The sequence below is a fragment of the Pipistrellus kuhlii genome, unplaced genomic scaffold (assembly GCF_014108245.1).
Source record: "Pipistrellus kuhlii isolate mPipKuh1 unplaced genomic scaffold, mPipKuh1.p scaffold_m20_p_13, whole genome shotgun sequence".
In the NCBI taxonomy this organism is placed as follows: domain Eukaryota; kingdom Metazoa; phylum Chordata; class Mammalia; order Chiroptera; family Vespertilionidae; genus Pipistrellus; species Pipistrellus kuhlii.
The window spans coordinates 7,310,373-7,329,920 of NW_023425438.1; the positions used below are offsets into that span (position 1 = coordinate 7,310,373).

Here is a 19,548-nt window from a genome sequence, read left to right on the forward strand (position 1 = left end):
AATTGAAAATGGATAGTTCTCTAAATTTCTCTTTTTTATAGAGAGTTCATTATTAGTGTACAGAAATGTAATAGATTTTTTTAAAAATATATTTTTATTGATTTTTTTATAGAGAGGAAGACAGAGGGATAGAGAGTTAGAAACATCGATGAGAGAGAATCATCGATCAGGCGGCCTCTTGCACACCCCCCACTGGGGATGTGCCCGCAACCAAGGTACATGCCCTTGACCAGAATTGAACCTGGGACCCTTCAGTCCACAGGCCGACGCTCTATCCACTGAGCCAAACTGGTTTTGGCAAATGTAATAGATTTTTGTTATTGATTTTGTATCCAGTAATATTCCTTAATTCATTTATTAGTTCTGTCTTTTGATGGAGCGTTCAGGGTTTTATATGTATACTATCATGTCGTCTGTAAACAGTGAGTTTCACTTCTTCCTTTCCAATTTGAATGCCTTTTCTTTCTTTTTCTTGCCTAATTGCTCTGGCTAGGACTTCCAATACTAGATTGAATAAATATAGCAACAATGGGCACCCTTATCTTGTTTCTGATCTCCACCATTCAGTAGAATGTTATTTTGGGGCTTGTCATATATATTCTTTATTATGTTGAGGTCTGTTCTCTTTATACCTGCTTTGCTATCATAAATGGATGTTGAATTTTGTCAAACAGATGATTATGATTTTTATCCTTCACTAGAGGCCTGGTGCACAAAAATTCATGCACTGGGGTGGGTGGGGCGGGGCATCCCCTCAGCCGGGTCTGTACCTTCTTGCAGTCTGGGAGCCCTTGGGGGATGTCTGACTGACAGCTTAGGCCCACCAGGAGTGGGCCTAACCCGCAGTCTGGCCTCCCTCTGTGGGAAGCGACTGGGGGGCCAATCAGGAGATGGGGCTGGCAAGTGGCAAGCTCCAACCCCCAGTGCCCCTCTGCCACTGCCCCGATTGCCATCCCCTCCCTCTGCCCACTGGCACCTGCCTTGGCTGGCCCTACCCCTCTCCCCTCACCCCCCATTCTGCTGTTTGGTCATTTTGCATATTAGGCTTTTATTATATAGTATTCTTAATGGGGTATATCACATTGGTTGCTTTGTGGATGTAGAACTGCCTTGCCTCCACGAATAAAACCCACTTGCTCAGTGTTTAATCTTTTTAATGTATTGTTTAATTTTACCTGTTAATATTTTGTTGAGGGTTTTTGCATCTATTTTCGTCAGGGATATTGGCCTCTCATGCTCTTTTCCTGTGGTGTCCTTGCCTAGTGTTGTCAGGGTGATGCTGACCTCCTAAAATGAGTTTGGAAGCGTTTCCTCCTTTTCTATGTTTTGGAAGAGTTTAAGGATTATTAATTTTTTGTTGAATGTTTGTTCAAATTCACCAGCAAAGCCATCTGGGCCTAGCCTTTCCTTTGTTTGAGAGGTTTCTGATTACTGATTCAATCTCCTTATGGTACTCTGCTCAGATTCTCTATTTCTTCATGATTCAGTCTTGGTAGGTTGCATGATTCTATAAATTTATCCATTTCTTCTAGGCTGTCCAATTTGACCTATAATTGTTCATAGTTTCTTACGACCTTTCGAATTTATGTGGTAATATCTCTTCTTTCATTTCTGATTTTTTTCTTTTTTCCTTTGTGAATCTAGATAAATGATTTATGGGTTCCTCAAAAGCTACCGTTTAGTTTAATTATATTTAATAGTGTGTTATGAATTTATTTAAATGAATTGTCAGATGTCTTTTATTAGAGAAAAATAGCTTTTAATGTTAAAAATCTCTAAAATAGCCCTAACACCTCTGGTTAATCAGGAGCCACAGATTCCAATCCCAAGAAAGAAGGGTAGGGCAGAGCTAGGACAGGGGACAGAGGTGCCTAACCAGTGGAGCTCAGTGGATAGAGTGTTGGCCTGTGGACTGAAGGGTCCCTGGATTTGATGCCGGTCAATGGCATGTACTTTGGTTGCAGGCACATCCCCAGTAGGGTGTGTGCAAGAGGCAGCTGATCAATGCCTCTCTCTCATCGATATTTCTAACTCTCTATCCCTCTCTGTAAAAAATTCAATAAAAATACATTTAAAAAAAATCCCTAAGATTACCTAAATCCTTCAAATAAAAAAAGATGCCATTGTTGCACTATTGGCCCCTTGGAACTGATGTTGGTCTGATAAGAGAAGAGGCCACGTTAGTGAAAAGGCCAGTGAAGGAGCAGTCAGGAATACTGGTTTCCAGTTTTGCCTGTGCCACTGAATAAAAACCTCATTGTAGACCAGTCTCAAACTTCTTTGAACTTCAGTTTCTTGAGCTGTAAAATGAGAGGCTTGGGCAGTATCTCAAAGGACACTTACAGCCAAAATAATTATGACACAGGGGATTTGGCCATGCACCACCCTTTTATTATCATAAAGAATGAATCAATGAAACAGAAACATTCAATACCGTAGGAGAACAGGGCTTGCCATTTTCATTTGCAGACACAATGTGTTTCCTGCCCTTTCCACAAGCAGCCATGGGAAGAGAAGCGAAAGGGGAGAGGGACAGGATGTCCTTCCTTGACATGTCACTCATCAGCCTATATCTTTACATATTTTTTTTCATGGCCATCGGATCTGGTATCTCAGAAGTCCACCCCACAAATCAGAAGAACTGCAAATAACTTGTTGTGAAGACTAAATAAGTGCTTAATTTTATTTGCACTTGTTATATACTTTAAAATTTTTATTAAATTATTATCTGTGAACATATCTTACCATTGTCCCCTCCACTCCCATACATGCCCTCCCTCCCCAGAGTTTTGTGTCCATTGGTTGTACTTAAGAGTCCTTCCATTGATCTATTATCTCCCCCAGATCTCCCCTCCCCTCCCCGCTGTCATTTGACAGTCTGCTTGTTGCTTTACTGTCTCTATATCTATCTTTTGGTTCATCAGTTTATTATCCATAAATGAGGTCATGTGGTGTTTCTTTCATTGACTGGCTCATTTCACTCAGCATGATGTTATATACTTTTTCAAACGTGTTCCTTTCAATATTGTGGTAGCCTGAGCTTACAGTGACAATTTCAGGGACTTCGGAGAAGGGTGACACTTGCACAGAAACAGCTGAAGGAACTCGGGTGTCCCCTCGGGAGAGGTGCCCGGGAACCGAGACAGGTCTAGGGAGCAGAAAGGGGCTTTGTTTTTTTCTCAGCTCGTGTCGCTTTAAGGCACCGGGAGACGGGTTATTTACTTGCCAACTTCCCTTTGATGGCAGGAAGTGTCACTTATCTTCCTATCCCCAGCCACAGATGTAACTGTGACAACCAAGCAGTGGTGGAATCGAATACAAACTGTGCGGGAATAAGGCGGGGAAAAGGAGACCGGAATACCATGGCCTCGGATATCTGAAACGCTTTAGAGATTTGACTGTAAGATTAACCACAAAGGGGAGGCGACTTCAGCGGAGCACCTTTTTCAGATGAGGTGTCAACAAAGCAACATAGGAGTACATAGGAGACGCGATCGATCAGAGCTCCCCCCCCATATATTTTATTGATTCCTTACCGAGAAGAGGGGAGAGAGAGACAGAGAGCTAGAAACATTGATGAGAGAGTCATCAATCAGCTGCCTCTTGCACACCCCCTACTGGGAATGTGCCCGCAGCCAACGTACTTGCCCTTGACCGGAATCGAACCCAGGACCTTCCAGTCCGCAGGCCGACGCTCTACCCACTGAGCCACACGGGTCAGGGCCAGAGCTCCTTTTCAGTGAAAACAGACCCCGCAACAGGCCTGAACCCCTGAGTGAAAAAGGGAGAAGCGACAGCGATGGGCAGATGGCAGGAGTGTCATCTAGGTCAGAGCAACACGAAGTCGAGGAAGCTCGCTTGGAGCTCGTTTCTTAGCGGAACTACCAGGAAGCCCCGAAAGAAGTGCCGCTCGGGCGGCTAGTTGGGCCTGATAACTTCCGTGTGCGCGTGTGGGTGTGGGTGTGGGTGTGGGTGTGCAACAGGGAGCGCCGCCGCGAACTTCCGCGTGCGAGGGAACCCCGCAGCGCCGCCGGGCTGCGCCCGCCCCGCCCACAGGAAACCCGTGCGCCCCGAGGGGAGCTGCCCTACCGCCGCCCCGGGCCGGAAGGGGGCGGGGCCGCGCAGGAAAGGGGCGGGGCCCCGCGCGCGCACGCACGCGCGCACGCACGCACTCCGCAGCCCTACAGGCCGCCTCCGCCGCCGAGCCACGCCCCCGCCGCCGGACTACATTTCCCAGCGTGCCGCGCGCCGCCCGCGCGCCGCCGTTGACCCATTTCCCGGCCCGTCCCGGCTCGGCCGGCCCCCGCGCCGAGGCGGCTGCTCCCTGCTGACTGGGGTGTGGGCGGGGAGCGGCGGAGGGGAGGAGGAGGCGCTGCTGCTGCCGCCGCCGCCGCCGCCGTTGCCTCCGCTGCTGGGCGCTGGGCAGCTAGCTCCCCGCTGGGCTTCTGCGGCTGCCATGGACGAGCAGGCGGGTCCCGGCGTTTTCTTCGGCAACAACCACCCGGGCGCCGGCGGCGGCGGGGCCAAGGGTCTCGGGCCTCTGGCCGAGGCGGCCGGCGACGGGGCGGCCGCGGCGGGGGCGGCCCGAGCCCAGTACAGCCTGCCGGGGATCCTGCACTTCCTGCAGCACGAGTGGGCCCGCTTCGAGGTGGAGAGAGCCCAGTGGGAGGTGGAGCGGGCGGAGCTGCAGGTAAAGACCCTCCCGGCCTGGCCCTCTTCATCCCGCCTCTCGGCTCCCCGTCGCCCCGCCCCGGACCCTTCCCCCTCCCCCTCCCCCTCCCTCTCTCCCTTCCTCCCTCCCTCCCTCCTGTGCCCTCTGGGTCCCCTCCTCCTCGCTCCCACCCTGCCACCAGAACGGCCCCCTTCCTCCCCCTTCCCCTTCGCCTTTGGCTGACCCCACTTCCGTGCCCCGGGTTCCCCCTGCCGCCCCGGTGCGTTGTTTACCCGCCCGCTGCCCTGCGCTCGCTCCTTCCTTCTCTCAACTCCGGCTCGTTCCAACTCCCTGGCCGGCCATCGCCCGTTCTTAGGGCTCCCCTTTCGGTCTCCTAAAATGGGGCTGCCAGTGGCTTTGAAGACGTCGAGCAAACGGTCCATCCTCTGTCCTGGGTCCGAGAGGCGTCCCCGCCGTGGGTACGGGCAGGAGGCTTCTCTCTGGGAGGTGAAGGGGAGCGGGGAAGACCGCACAAGTTCCCTCTGCGAGGCCTGGACTTTGGAGAGAAGCTGATGGAGGGGGAGGAGGGAGAAAGTGTTACTAGGAATACCCAGCTCTGTCTTTCCATATGTAAATGCTGCTGCTCCTCTCCTGCCCACTCCCTCCCCCCCTCCCGCGTCTCCTTTAGGGATTTCAGATGCATGGATTTTAAAGGAAGGAGGAGGACCTGGAGGGGGAGGATCGCAAGTCAGAGGGTGTGTAGTTCAGAGGTGGTTTCCTGGCCCCAGAATCTAAAACTTTCCCCAGGGTTCATGTGATGGCCCGTGTCCTGGGAGAGGTGACTTTTGGTTTAAAAAGGGACTACTAAAAGGGGGCTTTAAGGTTGGTTACGTTTCCTGCAGAATCTGCCAAATAAGAGTGTGTCTATCCAGGGAGGAGCAGCGTGTGGCCTCTCAGAAGCATGATACTTTGCAGGCCATTCTGAGTCCGTAAGTGGCTCTTAAAAACTTGCAAGCCAGACACCCAATTTCACAAGGAACGTAAAGAACGGCGCTCTACTGGCCGGCCCTGTGTGTTTATGACATTTGAGTAGAGTTTTGGTCGGTGAGACACTTGACGGTAAAATGCTACCCAGTGTGTCACTTTTTTTTTTTTTTTTGGTAACATGTATTTTTTTTTTTTTTATATTTAAAAAAGAAAAAGAAAAGAAGTCTGTTTAATAGGGTCTGTGCAGGAACAGGCTGCTCTGGCGTCCTGCAAGCGGAATGAAAGGAGCGAGTAGCCGAGTAGCCGGGTACAGCATGGGCTGGGCTTGCTGCTCGCTCTGTGACCTTTAGGAAATCCTTTAACCTCTCTGAACTCCCGCCTCATCACTTATTTATCCGGCACATTTATTGAGTGCCAGCTGTGTGCCTCTGGGGTTAACGAAACTGGCACGGCCTCTGCCCGCAGGGAGCTTACATTTTAGGCGGGAGGCGGTGAGGAAGGGCCTCTGGGACACTCTGACCCACAGTAGCAGCTGCCATGGGGAGGATAACCCGGGAGCAGGGAGAGGGGATGGGGCCGCTGTGGTAGGGGGAGCGGTTAGGGAGGCTCCCGGAGGAGCTGAGTGGAGGGAGGAAGCGACCCAGAGTTTCTAGGATTCCTTCTGGTTCTTGTATGTTTAAGCTCTTTGGTGGCTTTTTCATCCCGACTGGTAATGCTGCTTTCGTATCTGGCCTTTGGACATTTGTAAGTTTTCTTATCACGAATCTGACCTTGTCTGTACAGTAAACAGCAGACTTAGATGCTTCACTCAAATTTACTGGTCATTCACCTTTATTAGCAGTGAATCCCATAAATGAGCTTATGGGTTTCAGACTTCAGGGAAGTGTTAGGGGCAGGCTTTAGCTTTGACGTTGTGCTGTTGTGGAGATGGATGTTTATATGGGGCCGCTTAAATTTTAATTTCTTTTCCAGGGTAGGGAATGCAAGATACGTCACACTGATTGGGTAAAAGACAAGAAAACAATTCTTACTGCTTGTGGAACTTTGGGAATTTTCCACCCACTGCACCCCCTGTGCCTCCCCGCACCTCACTGTGTTTAAACTTTTTAATTTTACCTGTAACTGTAGCCACTCTTCAGTTTTATACCCACAAACACAACTTCCTGGGTTATTAATGGCAAATGTTAAACTTAAGGTAGGTTTCCCATTGGCGCTCATTTTATTAAGGACACTGCATTTTTACAGTACCTTTTGGTTTGTTCTCAAATTAAGCATCCACAGAGAAACTTAAAAAAAAATTGTATTTTCCAAACAGAGCATACAAGTATTTTGTATTTTTTTGGGATAGAGTTTGCAGGAACCTGTGGTCTTTGGCCCCTTTATTAGCATTACTGAAAAAATACTTTTTAAGTCATTTATTTTTTATTATTGAAAGTATTAGAGATGGCTGAAACCGGTTTGGCTCAATGGATAGAGCGTGGGTCTGCGGACTGAAAGGTTCCAGGTTCCATTCTGGTCAAGGGCATGTACATTGGTTGCGGGCACATCCCCAGGAGGGGGTGTGCAGGAGGCAGCTGGTCGATGTTTCTCTCTCATTGATGTTTCTACTGTAGCTCTCTATCCCTCTCTCTTCCTCTCTGTAAAAAATCAATAAAATATATTTTTAAAAAAAGTATTACAGTTGTTTCCCATTCCCCCCATTTGCCAAATCATTTCTTTACAACATCAACATCATTAAATTTGAATGTATCCCTTCATTTTTCTGTTGCCATTGGAATTTTCCTAGAAAAACAGTAGGAAGTAAGAATTGAATGATGATGAAATTTGGATTACTTGATGTCTTCCTTTTAATTTTTAAATCTTTTCTCAAGTCTTTAACACCAGTCAACAAAATACCTTTAAGGTGAACTTCAGGAACCTGTTAGTCCTGCTCTTTTAAATTGCCAGGGCGGAATTGTGAAAGGCAATCCGAGCTCCCACCTCTCTACCTGGCCTGCCTCCGTCACTTCCTCCTCCCTCAGATCTGCAGAGTGAGGAACTGACCACATTGTACCAAGAGCGTATTGTCATTGTGTCCCCCTTGCCCATGTTAATGTATGATTCTCTTTTACTTTGGTAATGCCGCTCACCGCACCATGTAGAGGAGAATAGGTAATTCTTGGAAAAGAATGGCCAAAATTATTACTGAGCTTTAATATTTGTGAAAGGAATTGAAAATGGGGTACATAACATTTGAAAGAATTTTCTGGGTGAGACAGATTGAACCAGATTGATTACCTCAAAGAAACTTGCAGTCTGGTTGGAGTGATAGAACAATCAGTGTTGATCACTTGAGGGATTTACATTTTCTTAGAGTAGCTCAGAAGAGCCTAGCAGTGAGCGGAGTGAATAGCAGGAAAAAGAACTTTATGAGGTAATGAGAACCTAAGGCTCAGTTTCGAAAATTACTGACTTATGGGAAGACAAATGTAAATGAAAAATAAAAGTTATTGCCTTTGTTGTGTGTGTGTAGTTAGGAGGCCGTGCTGTTAACCTGGAAATGCCAGAACTGAGAAAAGGCCAAGCTACCACTAGTTCTATGGTTGCTGATACTAGAGTGTTTATGAATTCAAGTTTTGGCATTGATGATTCATATTTTCACTCAGTAGATGTTTTTCAAGTGCCTACTTCCTGCCAGGTCCTGTTCTAGGCACTGGAGAAACAACAACGATGAAAACAGATCCTACTCACATAAAGCGTAAATTGTGCGGGAAGACCGAGTATTAAAGAAAGGCACCCTGAGAACATTGAGTGGTAATGAGAGCTGTGAGGAACTGTGAAGTGGGATGTGGAGTGCTTGGAGGGTGGAATGGGGAAGAGAGGCTGTCCTGATAAGGAGCCGTTTGGACAGAGACCTGAAAAGGTGAAATCCTAGGAGAGTGTTCCCGGCAGAGGGAGCAGGAGGGGGAAGGACACCGTTGGGATGTTTGAGGAATAATGAGGCAGGTGCGGGTGGATACTGGAGGAGCCGAGAAGAAATGATGTCAGTAGTACTGAGTCTTGCCTATGGTAAGGACTTTAGATTTTTACCCCTACAAGGTGGGGAACTGTTGGAATGTATTGAACAAAAGAGTGATGGTGTCTTTAACCAGAACCCTTTGCCAAGGATTCAGAATGGCCTGGAGGGGAGATGAGGATAGAAAAACCAGAGTCTAGTTAGGAGGCTCTTTGAAAAATCCAGGCTGCAGATGAACGACGAAAGTGGAGTAATGAGATCTGGATTATATATTTTGAAACATGTTCAAAAAATATAATGGATTTTGAATATATTTTTGGAGGTACAATCAGCAAGATGTGATAGAGATTGGAGACAAAGGGGAGTGGAAGATGGAGAGAAAGGCAGAGAAATGCTGATGTGAGAGAAACACGTAGGTTGGTTGCCTCCTGCACACTCCCGACCAGGGCCTGGCTTGAGGAGGAGCCTACAACCAACATGCCGCCCTGGATCTGAATGGACGGGGCGCTTTGGTCCGCATGCCAACACTCTGTCCCATGAGCCAGTCCGCGAGGGCTGCCTTGTGAGAGTTAAATGAGATGCTAAGGCATCTAGCAGAGGCCTGGTACGTAAGGCAAAGTAACTGCCCAGTGTGAAAGTCGTGCATCTCCTAGTTCCCACAGAAAAGCAGAATCTTCAGTTACGAACTCTTCTAAGGCTGTAAGTGCCATTCCGGAACCACGCAGTTTAATATGCTGGGTCTGGTAGTGGCACTAAGGGACAGTCAGTAGGAATCAGCCTCAACGTTTTGATAATAGGACTTCTTTCCCAGGCCAGGGCCTCCCAGGCCAGGTCCGCCGGCCCATCCTCTTAAACCCCTCCGCCCCCAACATCGGCAATATCCTTCGCGTGTACTTTACTTGGTAACACACTGTGTGTCTTCTACCTTGAATTTTCTATAAACATTTCAGAATGTGTTTACCTTAATCATGCATGGCTTCTTAGGTAACAAATTGCATATATTTACCAACCACTTCATAAAACTAATTTCTTTATTTTATTTGGACCTTTAAACTTGGAACTGGTGAGCCCCATTGTGGTATGGTGAAATTTTGTAAACAGGTTTATTTTTTAATTCTAGTCATCCTTGATAATTTTTAAATCTTATATTTTAGAAAGGTTCTAGAGGTTTTAGTCTTTTTAAAAATATATCCTAATATTTGTTACTTTAGTATTTCTCGACTTTCGCTGAAATCTTAGAATAATTTGGGTAAGCTTTTAAATGTATCAATTCCCTAAACTCTCCAGCAGGCTACTTAAATCAGAAATTAGGAATTAGGGCCCCTGGCATTAGAATGAGCTTTGGAATTAATCAGCTACAGCCTTTTTTTTACAAGTAAAGTGAGGCCCAGAGAGAGATTAAATGACCAAGAATGAAAACAGAATTCTCTGTCACTTAAATCTCCATATAGCTTTGCAGTTTTTTTAAAAAAACTTTTTTTTAAGTACTTAAAACCTATTGAGATAACCAGTCACTAATGCTTATTTAATCACTTTGATTATTTTTAAAAAATATATATTTCATTGAATTTTTATAGAGAGGAAGAGAGAGATAGAGAGTCAGAAACATCTATGAGAGGCAATCATCGATCAGCTGCCTCCTGCACACCTCCTACTGGGGATGTGCCCGCAACCAAGATACATGCCCTTGACCGGAATTGAACCTGGGACCTTTTCAGTCCACAGGCTCTATCCACTGAGCCAAACCGGTTTCGGCACTTTGATTATTGATTGATTGACTTCAGAGATAGGAAGTGGAGGGGGGGGAAGAGAGAGGAAAAGGAAAAGAAAGAGGGAGAGGGGGTGAGAAGAGGAAAGGGGGAGAGAGAGAGAGAGAGAGAGAGAGAGAGAGAGAGAGAGAGAGAGATATCAATCAGCTGTCTCCTGCCTGTGCCCAGACCTGGCATTGAACCTGCAACCTGGGTATGTGTCCTGACCTGACTGAGAATCTAACCCACCACCTTTTGGTGTAATGGATAATGTTCCAACAAACTGAGCCACACTGGCCAAGGCTCACTTTTCTTTTTATTTAAAGCAACAGACATGGAGATTTTAGAGTGTCCTACTGTTTTCTAGCTTATTTTATTAGCTACATTTATGATTTTCTTTTGACTTTGGTGTTTCTGTAGTTTTATTATGATGTGTAAGGGTTTAGATTTCTTTTCTTATTTTATTAAATTTGGGACTTTGTTAGGCTCCTTGAATCTGTGGGTTAACATCTCATTAGTTCTGTAAAATAATCATTCATTATCTCTTTGAATTTCTCTTCTATCTTGTTCTCTTTTGTTTCCCCTTGGGTCTCTGATTATATGTACCTTAGGCCTTATCTGTGCTGAATTTTGCATTTTTAAAAATTTCTACATGCTTTATTCTGGATAATTCTGATTTATTTTCTAGTTTATTAATTCTTTTCAGTTGAATCTGATCTTTTAAAGCTATTCTGTGATTTTGATTATTGTTGAAGTTCACTTCGGTTCCTCTTAAAATCTGCTCTATCTTTTCTTAATAGTTTCCTATTCCCTGTAAATATTCTCAGAGTTGTCTTCAGAGTTCTCTTTTATTTTTTAAACCTAGTAAGTATAGTTATTTTATAGTTGGTGTCTCTGTTCTTATATGTGAGAAGTCTTGGAGGTCCCTTTCTGTTGTCTATTGTTTTAGCCGATTCTTTGATGACTTTTTGTTTGTTTGTTTGTTTGTTTATTTGCATAGTTAATATGTGCTGCTCACTTCCTTGAAAAAGTGTAAGATTAATCTGAGGTCTCAAAGAAAGATAGCTTGTTCAGATAGCTTACTTCAGAAAGTTTTTGCATTTGCTTCTGGTAGGTATCTGGAGACATTACCTGGACTGAAACACTTTAAAGCAAATTTATTGATCAGTGGTCCCCAGACCGCAGCCCTTTGGCCCCTTGAGTGTGACTCTTCCACAAAATACCACGTACTCTAATTAAGTTAATAACAACGTACCTACCTATATAGTTTAAGTTTAAAAAATTTGTCAAAAGAAATTTCAGTTGTATTGTTGATATTTGGCTCTGTTGACTAATGTGTTTGCTGGCCACTGACCCAGGTGATGAATATTTTGGTTGTGAATATATATGCAGGCCAATTTGTCTGTTTTCCCTTTGCTTTGAGGGTATAATAAGCCCTTTAGGGTCTTAGAAAAATGTTGATTATATTTCCTACTATGGTCCTGATGTTTGATTTTTGCCTTTTGGGTTCTATAAGGCTGTTCAAACTAAAGTTCAAATTTGTTCTGATTGGCCAGCATTCGAAGGATAACAGTGGCTTTTGTTCCTTTAGCTGACTAGGCCCCCAATTTCTTCTTAGTTTTGACTGAATAATTCCTTACTATCTCATTTCTTTTTAAGATAATTGTAAAAATATTTTATCCAGAATTTTAAAATCTGTTTTTAGTAGGGGAGTTATTTCATGGCACCATTGCTGGGAACAGATTTCTCTTACTTTCAAAAACTGACATATATGAATGGCCCTAGTAATTACCTGGGGAGAAATATTGCTAGTAGAAATTCTTTATCAAAGGATTTACTCTATTTAGCACTAAACGTTATGTACTACCTAAGTTGACTTTTTTTTTTTTTAATTTCAATGGTAGAGGCAGACTTACAACTTTTCTTCAAAATCTTGGTAATTAAAGAGTAATTTAAACAAACATAACCCCTTTTACTGATCTGTCTTTGATTAGAAATGTGTTTGAAAGTCCAAATAATCTGGATTGGTTTCCCTTTTTTCAGCCTACTGTCTGCTTGATGTTGGGTACATTTTCTGATTTATGAATGTTACTAGTATTATTTTGGTTTCAATTCTAGGCCATTAGGAAGAAAATTGCCCCTGGGATATTTGGAATTTCTTGCTTTGGTGGCTATTTGGACAAAACAATCTATTGATTGTCATAATTTGCCTGTGGAAGTGTGGGTTATCAGTGGGGTGTTCTCCATGTCCCCACTTGTTCTGGTGAAAGGGAGCTTCTTGGGCTGCCCTGGGAATAAGAATCTCCTGAGGCCCCCCTGGGAGGATGAGGTATAGTGGAAAGCTTTATTGATGATGTCCTGACATGGAAAAAGTACTATTTCATCGTCAACGGAGCCAGAATGAAAGCCACTATGCAGTCTTTGCTTCATATTTAAGACCAGTCCAGCATCTGGCTAGGTTAGGTTATGCTTAATTGTGTGTGGGGTCCTCATGGCCCAGGGTCACATGGCAGGCAGTGTAAGAAAGCAGGAGTGAAGCGAGAGGAACAAGAGAAAGTTCTCTGTTCGGGGATTATTAAATAGGAGCATAACCAATGAATCCTTCAGGATTTCATGTGCTTGCAAGGAATGGTTCTAACCCCTCTAGCCAATCCATGGTTCCGCAGGCTAGACTGACAGGCAAGCACCTTCCCTCTCACTCTGACTTCACTGCACATGCACCCATCTTCCCCTTTCTTGGACCCTTTCCCCCAGTGATCTGCAGGGAATGGACTGTGACTGCCTGGGGAGTGTTCAGTTGCAGCTTCTTGGTGAACTGTCCAGATGACCATGGTTATAACGTCTGGCCTCCCCTTTGCACCTTTCCTGTTAGGATGATAACAATAGAGTCATACAGCTTCATCACTTTCAATTTAAAATTTTTCTAGGCTTTATTTTTACTTGTAAGTTGTAGAAGATAATATACCCACTAAGCATAGTAGTTGTAAGATTTAAAAAAAGATGAAATATGTAAAGTTTATTTCCCATAATAGGTGTCCAGCAACTTGTTTGTTCTTGTTGGTTGAAATTCCTATGGACAGAATGCATTTGATTGTATTATTTATTTAAGTCAAATTTTAGAAGAATTGGTTTCAGTGATCCACTTCATGTAATAGCTATTTACATTCTCTTTGCCATATTAGTAATAGTTTAAGGACATAAACTGACTGTATTGGGAGGCAGGGGCAGGCCAGAGGTGGTAGTAGTAGGTGGTAATAGTTTGTAAGCGTTGAAGCCTACAAGTAATAATAGAGGAAAATTTGGAGTTCGGGAGAGAATCCTGAGGCAACAGAGAGAAGTTAGAAAAGGGTTAGAAGAAAAGAAGAGACAGAGGAGCAGAGAGGTGGGAGAAGCAGAGACTGGGAGAAACTGCACTGAACATATTAACATCCTTAATTTCTAAAGGATGTATATTAACTGTAGTCTTCATTCTAGCACTTGTAATTGTATAATTCTAGGGCTGACTGGGATAGCAGCTCCCTCTCTCCCTCCCTCCCTCCTCAATTTTCTATCCCCCACTTTGAACTAAGAATATTTTACCTCCTGAGGGACTTTAGAATTTGGATAATTCCATCCTTTGTTTTAGCACTTAGGGCCACCAAGATAAAGTGCTTTGTCTTCGATCGCTTGTGAGTTGGCATTGATTTAGTTTAGAATCCAGGTGTGGTAGTGCCCTGGCCAGGGCGTTGTTCATTACATTGCATCATCTGCTTTAATTGGTCTTGTGAAGCTGCTTCTGATCGGAAGTAGCCAAATGAATGATAACATGTAGATGCTTAAGTATGTTTTGTATAGCTGTAAGTTCTTATCACTTATTTCAAGTTTTCAAGTAGAATAATTTTCTTCAAGTAGAGTAATTCTTTAAGGGGCTCAGGAAAGTCTTTAACAACTTGAGTTCCTCAAAGTTGTTAAACAGTATCACTCTATCTTAATAATTTTATTTACTTTTGTGTAAAGAATACTGAAATAAAATGTCTATTTCTTTTTTAAAACATCTGCAAATTTGGATCTCTTTCAGCTTGTTTGAGAGTAGTCAGTTAAGTTCTGTGTGTGTGTGTGTGTGTGTGTGTGTGTGTGTGTGTGTAATATAGTTTTCGTTTATTGATCATCTATGAATTTGTGCAGTATTTTAGTTATTAGGTTATTCTTAGCCCATCTCTTATACTGGTACATATGCTATATTTGAACAAAATAATATGTTAACCATATCTTTGCTCTAATGCAGTAAGCTATTTGAGGGGGGAAAATCACTTTTTTTGGGACAGATTAAAGGCTGCTAACCTTTATTGTAAAAGTACTTTATCTGAATAGTGGAATATTAGAAAATGGAATGGAATGATGGAATATTAGAAAATATTGATATGTAAGAAGGAAAAGTTATCGTAGACTTGGCTAGAAGCAGTATGACACAAGGAAAAATGAGTATTTTGTAAAGGAGACAGCATGGGGAGAAGAATAAGGGAGTTGGAGCCCTGGGATTAAGGCGATCTTGGGGAAGCATTGCATAAGGTTGGGTTGAATAGGTATTTTGGGTGTGGCAAATAGGTTCCTGGCATTACTGTGCTATAGAGATCCAAGGAAAGGGCCGGGGGAGTGTTTCATTACTCTACACACAGGTTCCATCAGCACTCATTTACATGAGACAGAAATTGGATCCAGTACCAGCATATCTAGTTAGTAGAAATAAACACGACGTCTGATTCCACAAGGGCGATACCAACTTCACCTGGTGGAAAATTACAGCCCAGACTTGTTCTCAGTTTTTTGTTTATACTTCCTACATGAGAAGTTAAGTAGTCAGCAAAGGATTTTAAATTATAGGCACAACTCAAACCTGCTCCCGAGGAATGTGGATTCATATAAAGCTAAAAGGAGGGAATAGGAGGAGCCAGTAGATCTGGGTCAGCATATTTCAAGAACTTGAAAAAGTAGTCAGTCGCATAGGATGGTCCCAGTAATTGACCATAAAACAATAATAGCTTCACTAATATATATAATAAAATACATAGTACAATTGTTTATGATTTCTGGTTTTGGTCTTCCTTGAGTAAAACACACTGAGTGCAAAATCCTAGATTTTTATGATATTTTTCCAATCTTTACAGTTATTTCACTCACATTTAATTTGACAGTGATATTTTTAGTACATCTTCTTTATTGTCTTTTCAAAGCATTCAACCTAGTTTTTTTCTTCATACCCATGTTTTATTGGTTTATGTAATGTTTAATTGAATTATCTAATCAGAGTAATAAGTGCTACTGACATAAATAGATATGGGAGGAAACCAGTTGACTTTTAGTGTTCTTATACGGCACTTTAGTGGGAACTCAAGTGTATGGGTGAATTATAAAGAATACTGTACTCTAGGCGTGAATATTCAGTGTGTCCTGGGCTTTGAGCCGTGCTTTATAAAGGGACTAGAGAATACTGGTTAATCCATAAGGTTGGTTAAGAGAGGAGTGGTGAGAACTTCTACTGTATCTCAATTATACCACCTATCACATACTTATTATAGTATGGCTATTTCCTCACTAGACTGTGAGTCACTTAAGGGCGTTTTTATTTTCCTAAAGTCCAGCAGCGTGACTGACACATTGTAGCTACTTAATAAATGGTTCTTGAATGAATCATATATTAGGATATGTTGTTACTATTAAATATACACCTGTATATGTATGTATGTTCTGTCTCCCAGCTAAATTGTGTCCTTAGGGGCACGTCTTATGTCCCAGACATCTTTGGTATTTAAAATGTTTGTTGTAAATGTAGTAAATGTACAATGTACGTTGCTACATGGAGAACAGTCTGTCTATCCTCTTGCTTCTAGCTAGTCTGCTGTCTGGCTTCCATTGGAAAGAACCTTTTAGAGTAGGGGTGTCGAACTCAATCAGAGAAGGGGCCAAAATCTAAAATCCAGCCTAAATCGCGGGCCGAATGGTTTACTGAACAGTCATAAACTGTCATTGTGATGGAAACGCAGCGGAGTGCAGTGATGACAGCGCAGTGCGGGCCACATTGCAAGGCCTGGCGGGACGGATTTGGCCCGCGGGCCTTGTGTTTGACACATGTGTTTTAGAGCAAGTAATGTCTGTGTTCTGTTGGAGCATTGCCTGGCCCTGCCAAGTCATTCTGACAGCTCATTTCAGGGATCCCCTGGCTTCATAATTGTAGCTTGATGTTAGTTGCAGCAAATGGTGCTTGGGTTTTGGTAGTTGTGTGTGTAGGTGTGTTATCTTTTCCCTTTGTGTGTTAAATATGGACTGCCAGGAAATATCTTTGGCATTACCGGTATGTCCTAAAACCCTTTATAATCAGCAGGGATATGTAACTTTTTTTTTCTTTTCTAAAGCCCATATCTTCAAATTTTATACACATTTCCTATTACTTCTAAATAGAAAGCAAATGGAATATTTTTCTATGAAGACAAATCTCATTTTAAATAAAATATTTTACATTCTGTATTTCTGATAGTTTATAGATGCACTACCAATATATTGTGATTTTAAAGCTTTTTAAAATTCTGCTTCTTTAAATAATAACATGAAAATGTCTCTGTTATTCAGAATTTAAAATGAAAATTCTGATTTCCTTATCACTAAACTTGCTTCTTTTCATAAAAAATTAAAGTTTAGCATTTTAGATCCTTGTGAGAAGCACAAAAACACTAAAATATGGAAATGTAAAAGTTGCCAAAATCTCATAGAAATTTTATCATTGAGAATTTTTTTTTAGTTATGTTTATGTTTGCAAGGCTTTTGGTTGTGACATTAGGTGCTTACTGAGTATCTGGCGTTCTCTTAGGCACTGGAGATACAGTGAAAAACAGGCAGGTGTGGTTTTACCTCACATGTAGCTTGTAATCAAGCAATGATTCTTAACTTCAGGTGGAGCTGAGTCCATTATGCCAATGGTAATATGCACTTTGGCAATGCCATTTTAGTTTTCCCCCTTTAAAAACCAACCAACCATCCCTTTTGACACTGAGCAACACCGTGTGGGCGGGCAAGAACAAGCAGCTTATGAAAGATGGCCAAAGGGAGCCAAGAAGAAAGTGGTTGATCATTTTTTGAGAAAGATTGGTATGATGTGAAAGCACCAGCTGTGTTCAACATAGGAGATATTGGAAAACACTAATCACGAGAATTCAAGCAACCAAAATCGCATCTGATGGTTTCACGGGTCCTGTTTTTGAAGTGAGCCCAGCTGATCTGTATAATGATCAAGGTGCATTTAGAAAATTCAAGCTAATTACAGAGAATGTTTAGGGCAAAAACTACCTGACTAATTTCCAATGGCATGGATCAAAAAATGGCAGATCATGGTTGAAACTCATGTTGATGTCAAGACTACCAATGGTTATTTGCTTCATTGATCCTGTGTTGGTTTTACTGAAATATGCAACAAGCAGATTTGGAAGACTTCTATGCTCAGCATCAACAGGTCCTCCAAATCTGGAGAAGGTGATGGAAGTCATGACCCGAGAGGTGCAGACAAATGACTTGAAAGAAATGGTCAGTAAACTGATTATTGCATATAGCATTGGAATAGACATAGAATATGCTTGTCAATCTATTTATCTGCTTTGTTAGAAAAATAAAAATGCTGAAGATACTCAAGTTTGAATCAGAAAACTCATGGAGCTTCATGGTGAAGTTAGCAGTTCTGGCAAAGCTACTGGCGATTAGACGGGGACTAAGGGTGATGGATATGAGTCTCTAGTTCAAGAGTCTGTTTAAAATTCAAACATATAATGGTGACAAATAAAAAATCCAGTTTGTGATTAGAACAACAATAACAAAATATCAACCACATATTAAGTAACAACAAAAGAAACTCCTTTTTCAGCTGTTATCTATTGGTACGTCATCTTGTCCCTTATTCTCTTTTATTTCTCTGTGCAAACCACATTTACTACCTTCAGTTTTTAAAAAATATATTTTTATTGATTTCAAAGAGGAAGGGGGAGGGTAGAAAGAGATAGAAACATCACTGATGAGAGAGAATCATTGATCAGCTTCCTCCTGCATGCTCCCTAATGGTGAGTCCACACACAACCCAGGCATGTGCCCTTGACTGGGATGAACCTGTAACCTTTCAGTCCGGCAGGCTGACACTCCAACCACTGTGCCAAACCATCTAGGGCTACCTTCAGTTTTACTAATCTCATCTTTCTCTCTTTTTTCCTTTGTTCTCTTTCTCTTTTTGAGTTAGTCATTTCTCAGTTTCTTATACTCTTGCTTTCAGTCCTCCATTCAATTATTTACCAGATTATATATACTGTGTGTGTTTTTTCCAATAGCTACTCTTTAAGTCCTTCCCCTCCAGTTGAATCCTTTTTTAGATACCTCATAAAATTACAGGTCTAGCTAGTCTTTAGCTTTTCCACATTATAATTCTATTTGTAGGATTTCTTACTAATGTCTTTACTGGATGACCTACCGCTTGAAACTCAATCATCCTTTCTAAAATTCATCTCCCAAACCAAGTTGATCTCATACCCAGCTCCTCTTATCTTTTCTTGAAACCTAGATCATTTTTCACTGACAATTGCATTCTTTGGTTCTTTCTCTCTCAGCTATATATTTGATTTTGTAAACTCTGTAAAATGTTTTAAATCAAGTTATAATCATTAAATTCCTAATGCTATTGTTACCCTGGTCCAGATTCTCATCACCTCATATCTGGATGACTGCAAGTAGGGGCCTTCCTAAGTCTTTACCTCTGGTTTCTCCCTTGGCCAAGGTATTCTATGCAGTACTTCCTTTAAAGCTTCTAAAAATATTGATTTGTTCAGGCATTCTTTTTTATTTTTGCCTTTAGCAGATTTCACATTTCTCCATTATTAGGTTGTTTATATTTTCTATCTGTTAGGATAGGAAACCAAAATAGTGTAATCTTGCTTTGCACATGAACCATGTCTACTTTTAGCTTAAGTCCCATTTCCACCATGAAGAGTTTTTGGATACCCTTAGTTTTTAATGATTGTTCCTATTTAAATACTTGTTTTATCATTTGGCACTTAGGCTATGCTACCTAATACTGTTTACTTGCTTTTTATGAAACTATTTAGTTAATTTAACAAATATTTATTGGGCATCTGTTACATGCAAGTGACTGTTTTTGTAAG

The 19,548-nt window shown here is 42.3% G+C and overlaps 1 protein-coding gene across 5 annotated transcripts in view; it reads left to right on the plus strand.

The window, feature by feature from the left end:
* The first annotated feature begins 4,308 nt into the window (after positions 1–4,308).
* STRN (striatin) overlaps positions 4,309–19,548 on the plus strand; it is a 70,750-nt gene continuing 55,510 nt past the window's right edge. For 4 of the 5 annotated variants that reach the window (XM_045580520.1, XM_036434760.2, XM_045580521.1 and 1 more), the window contains exon 1: positions 4,309–4,690. In XM_045580520.1, the coding sequence (XP_045436476.1) occupies positions 4,457–4,690 (234 nt within the window). In that variant the 5' untranslated portion in view covers positions 4,309–4,456. The remainder of the gene's footprint in view (positions 4,691–19,548) is intronic. The other variant, XM_036434761.2, reaches the window with a different exon arrangement.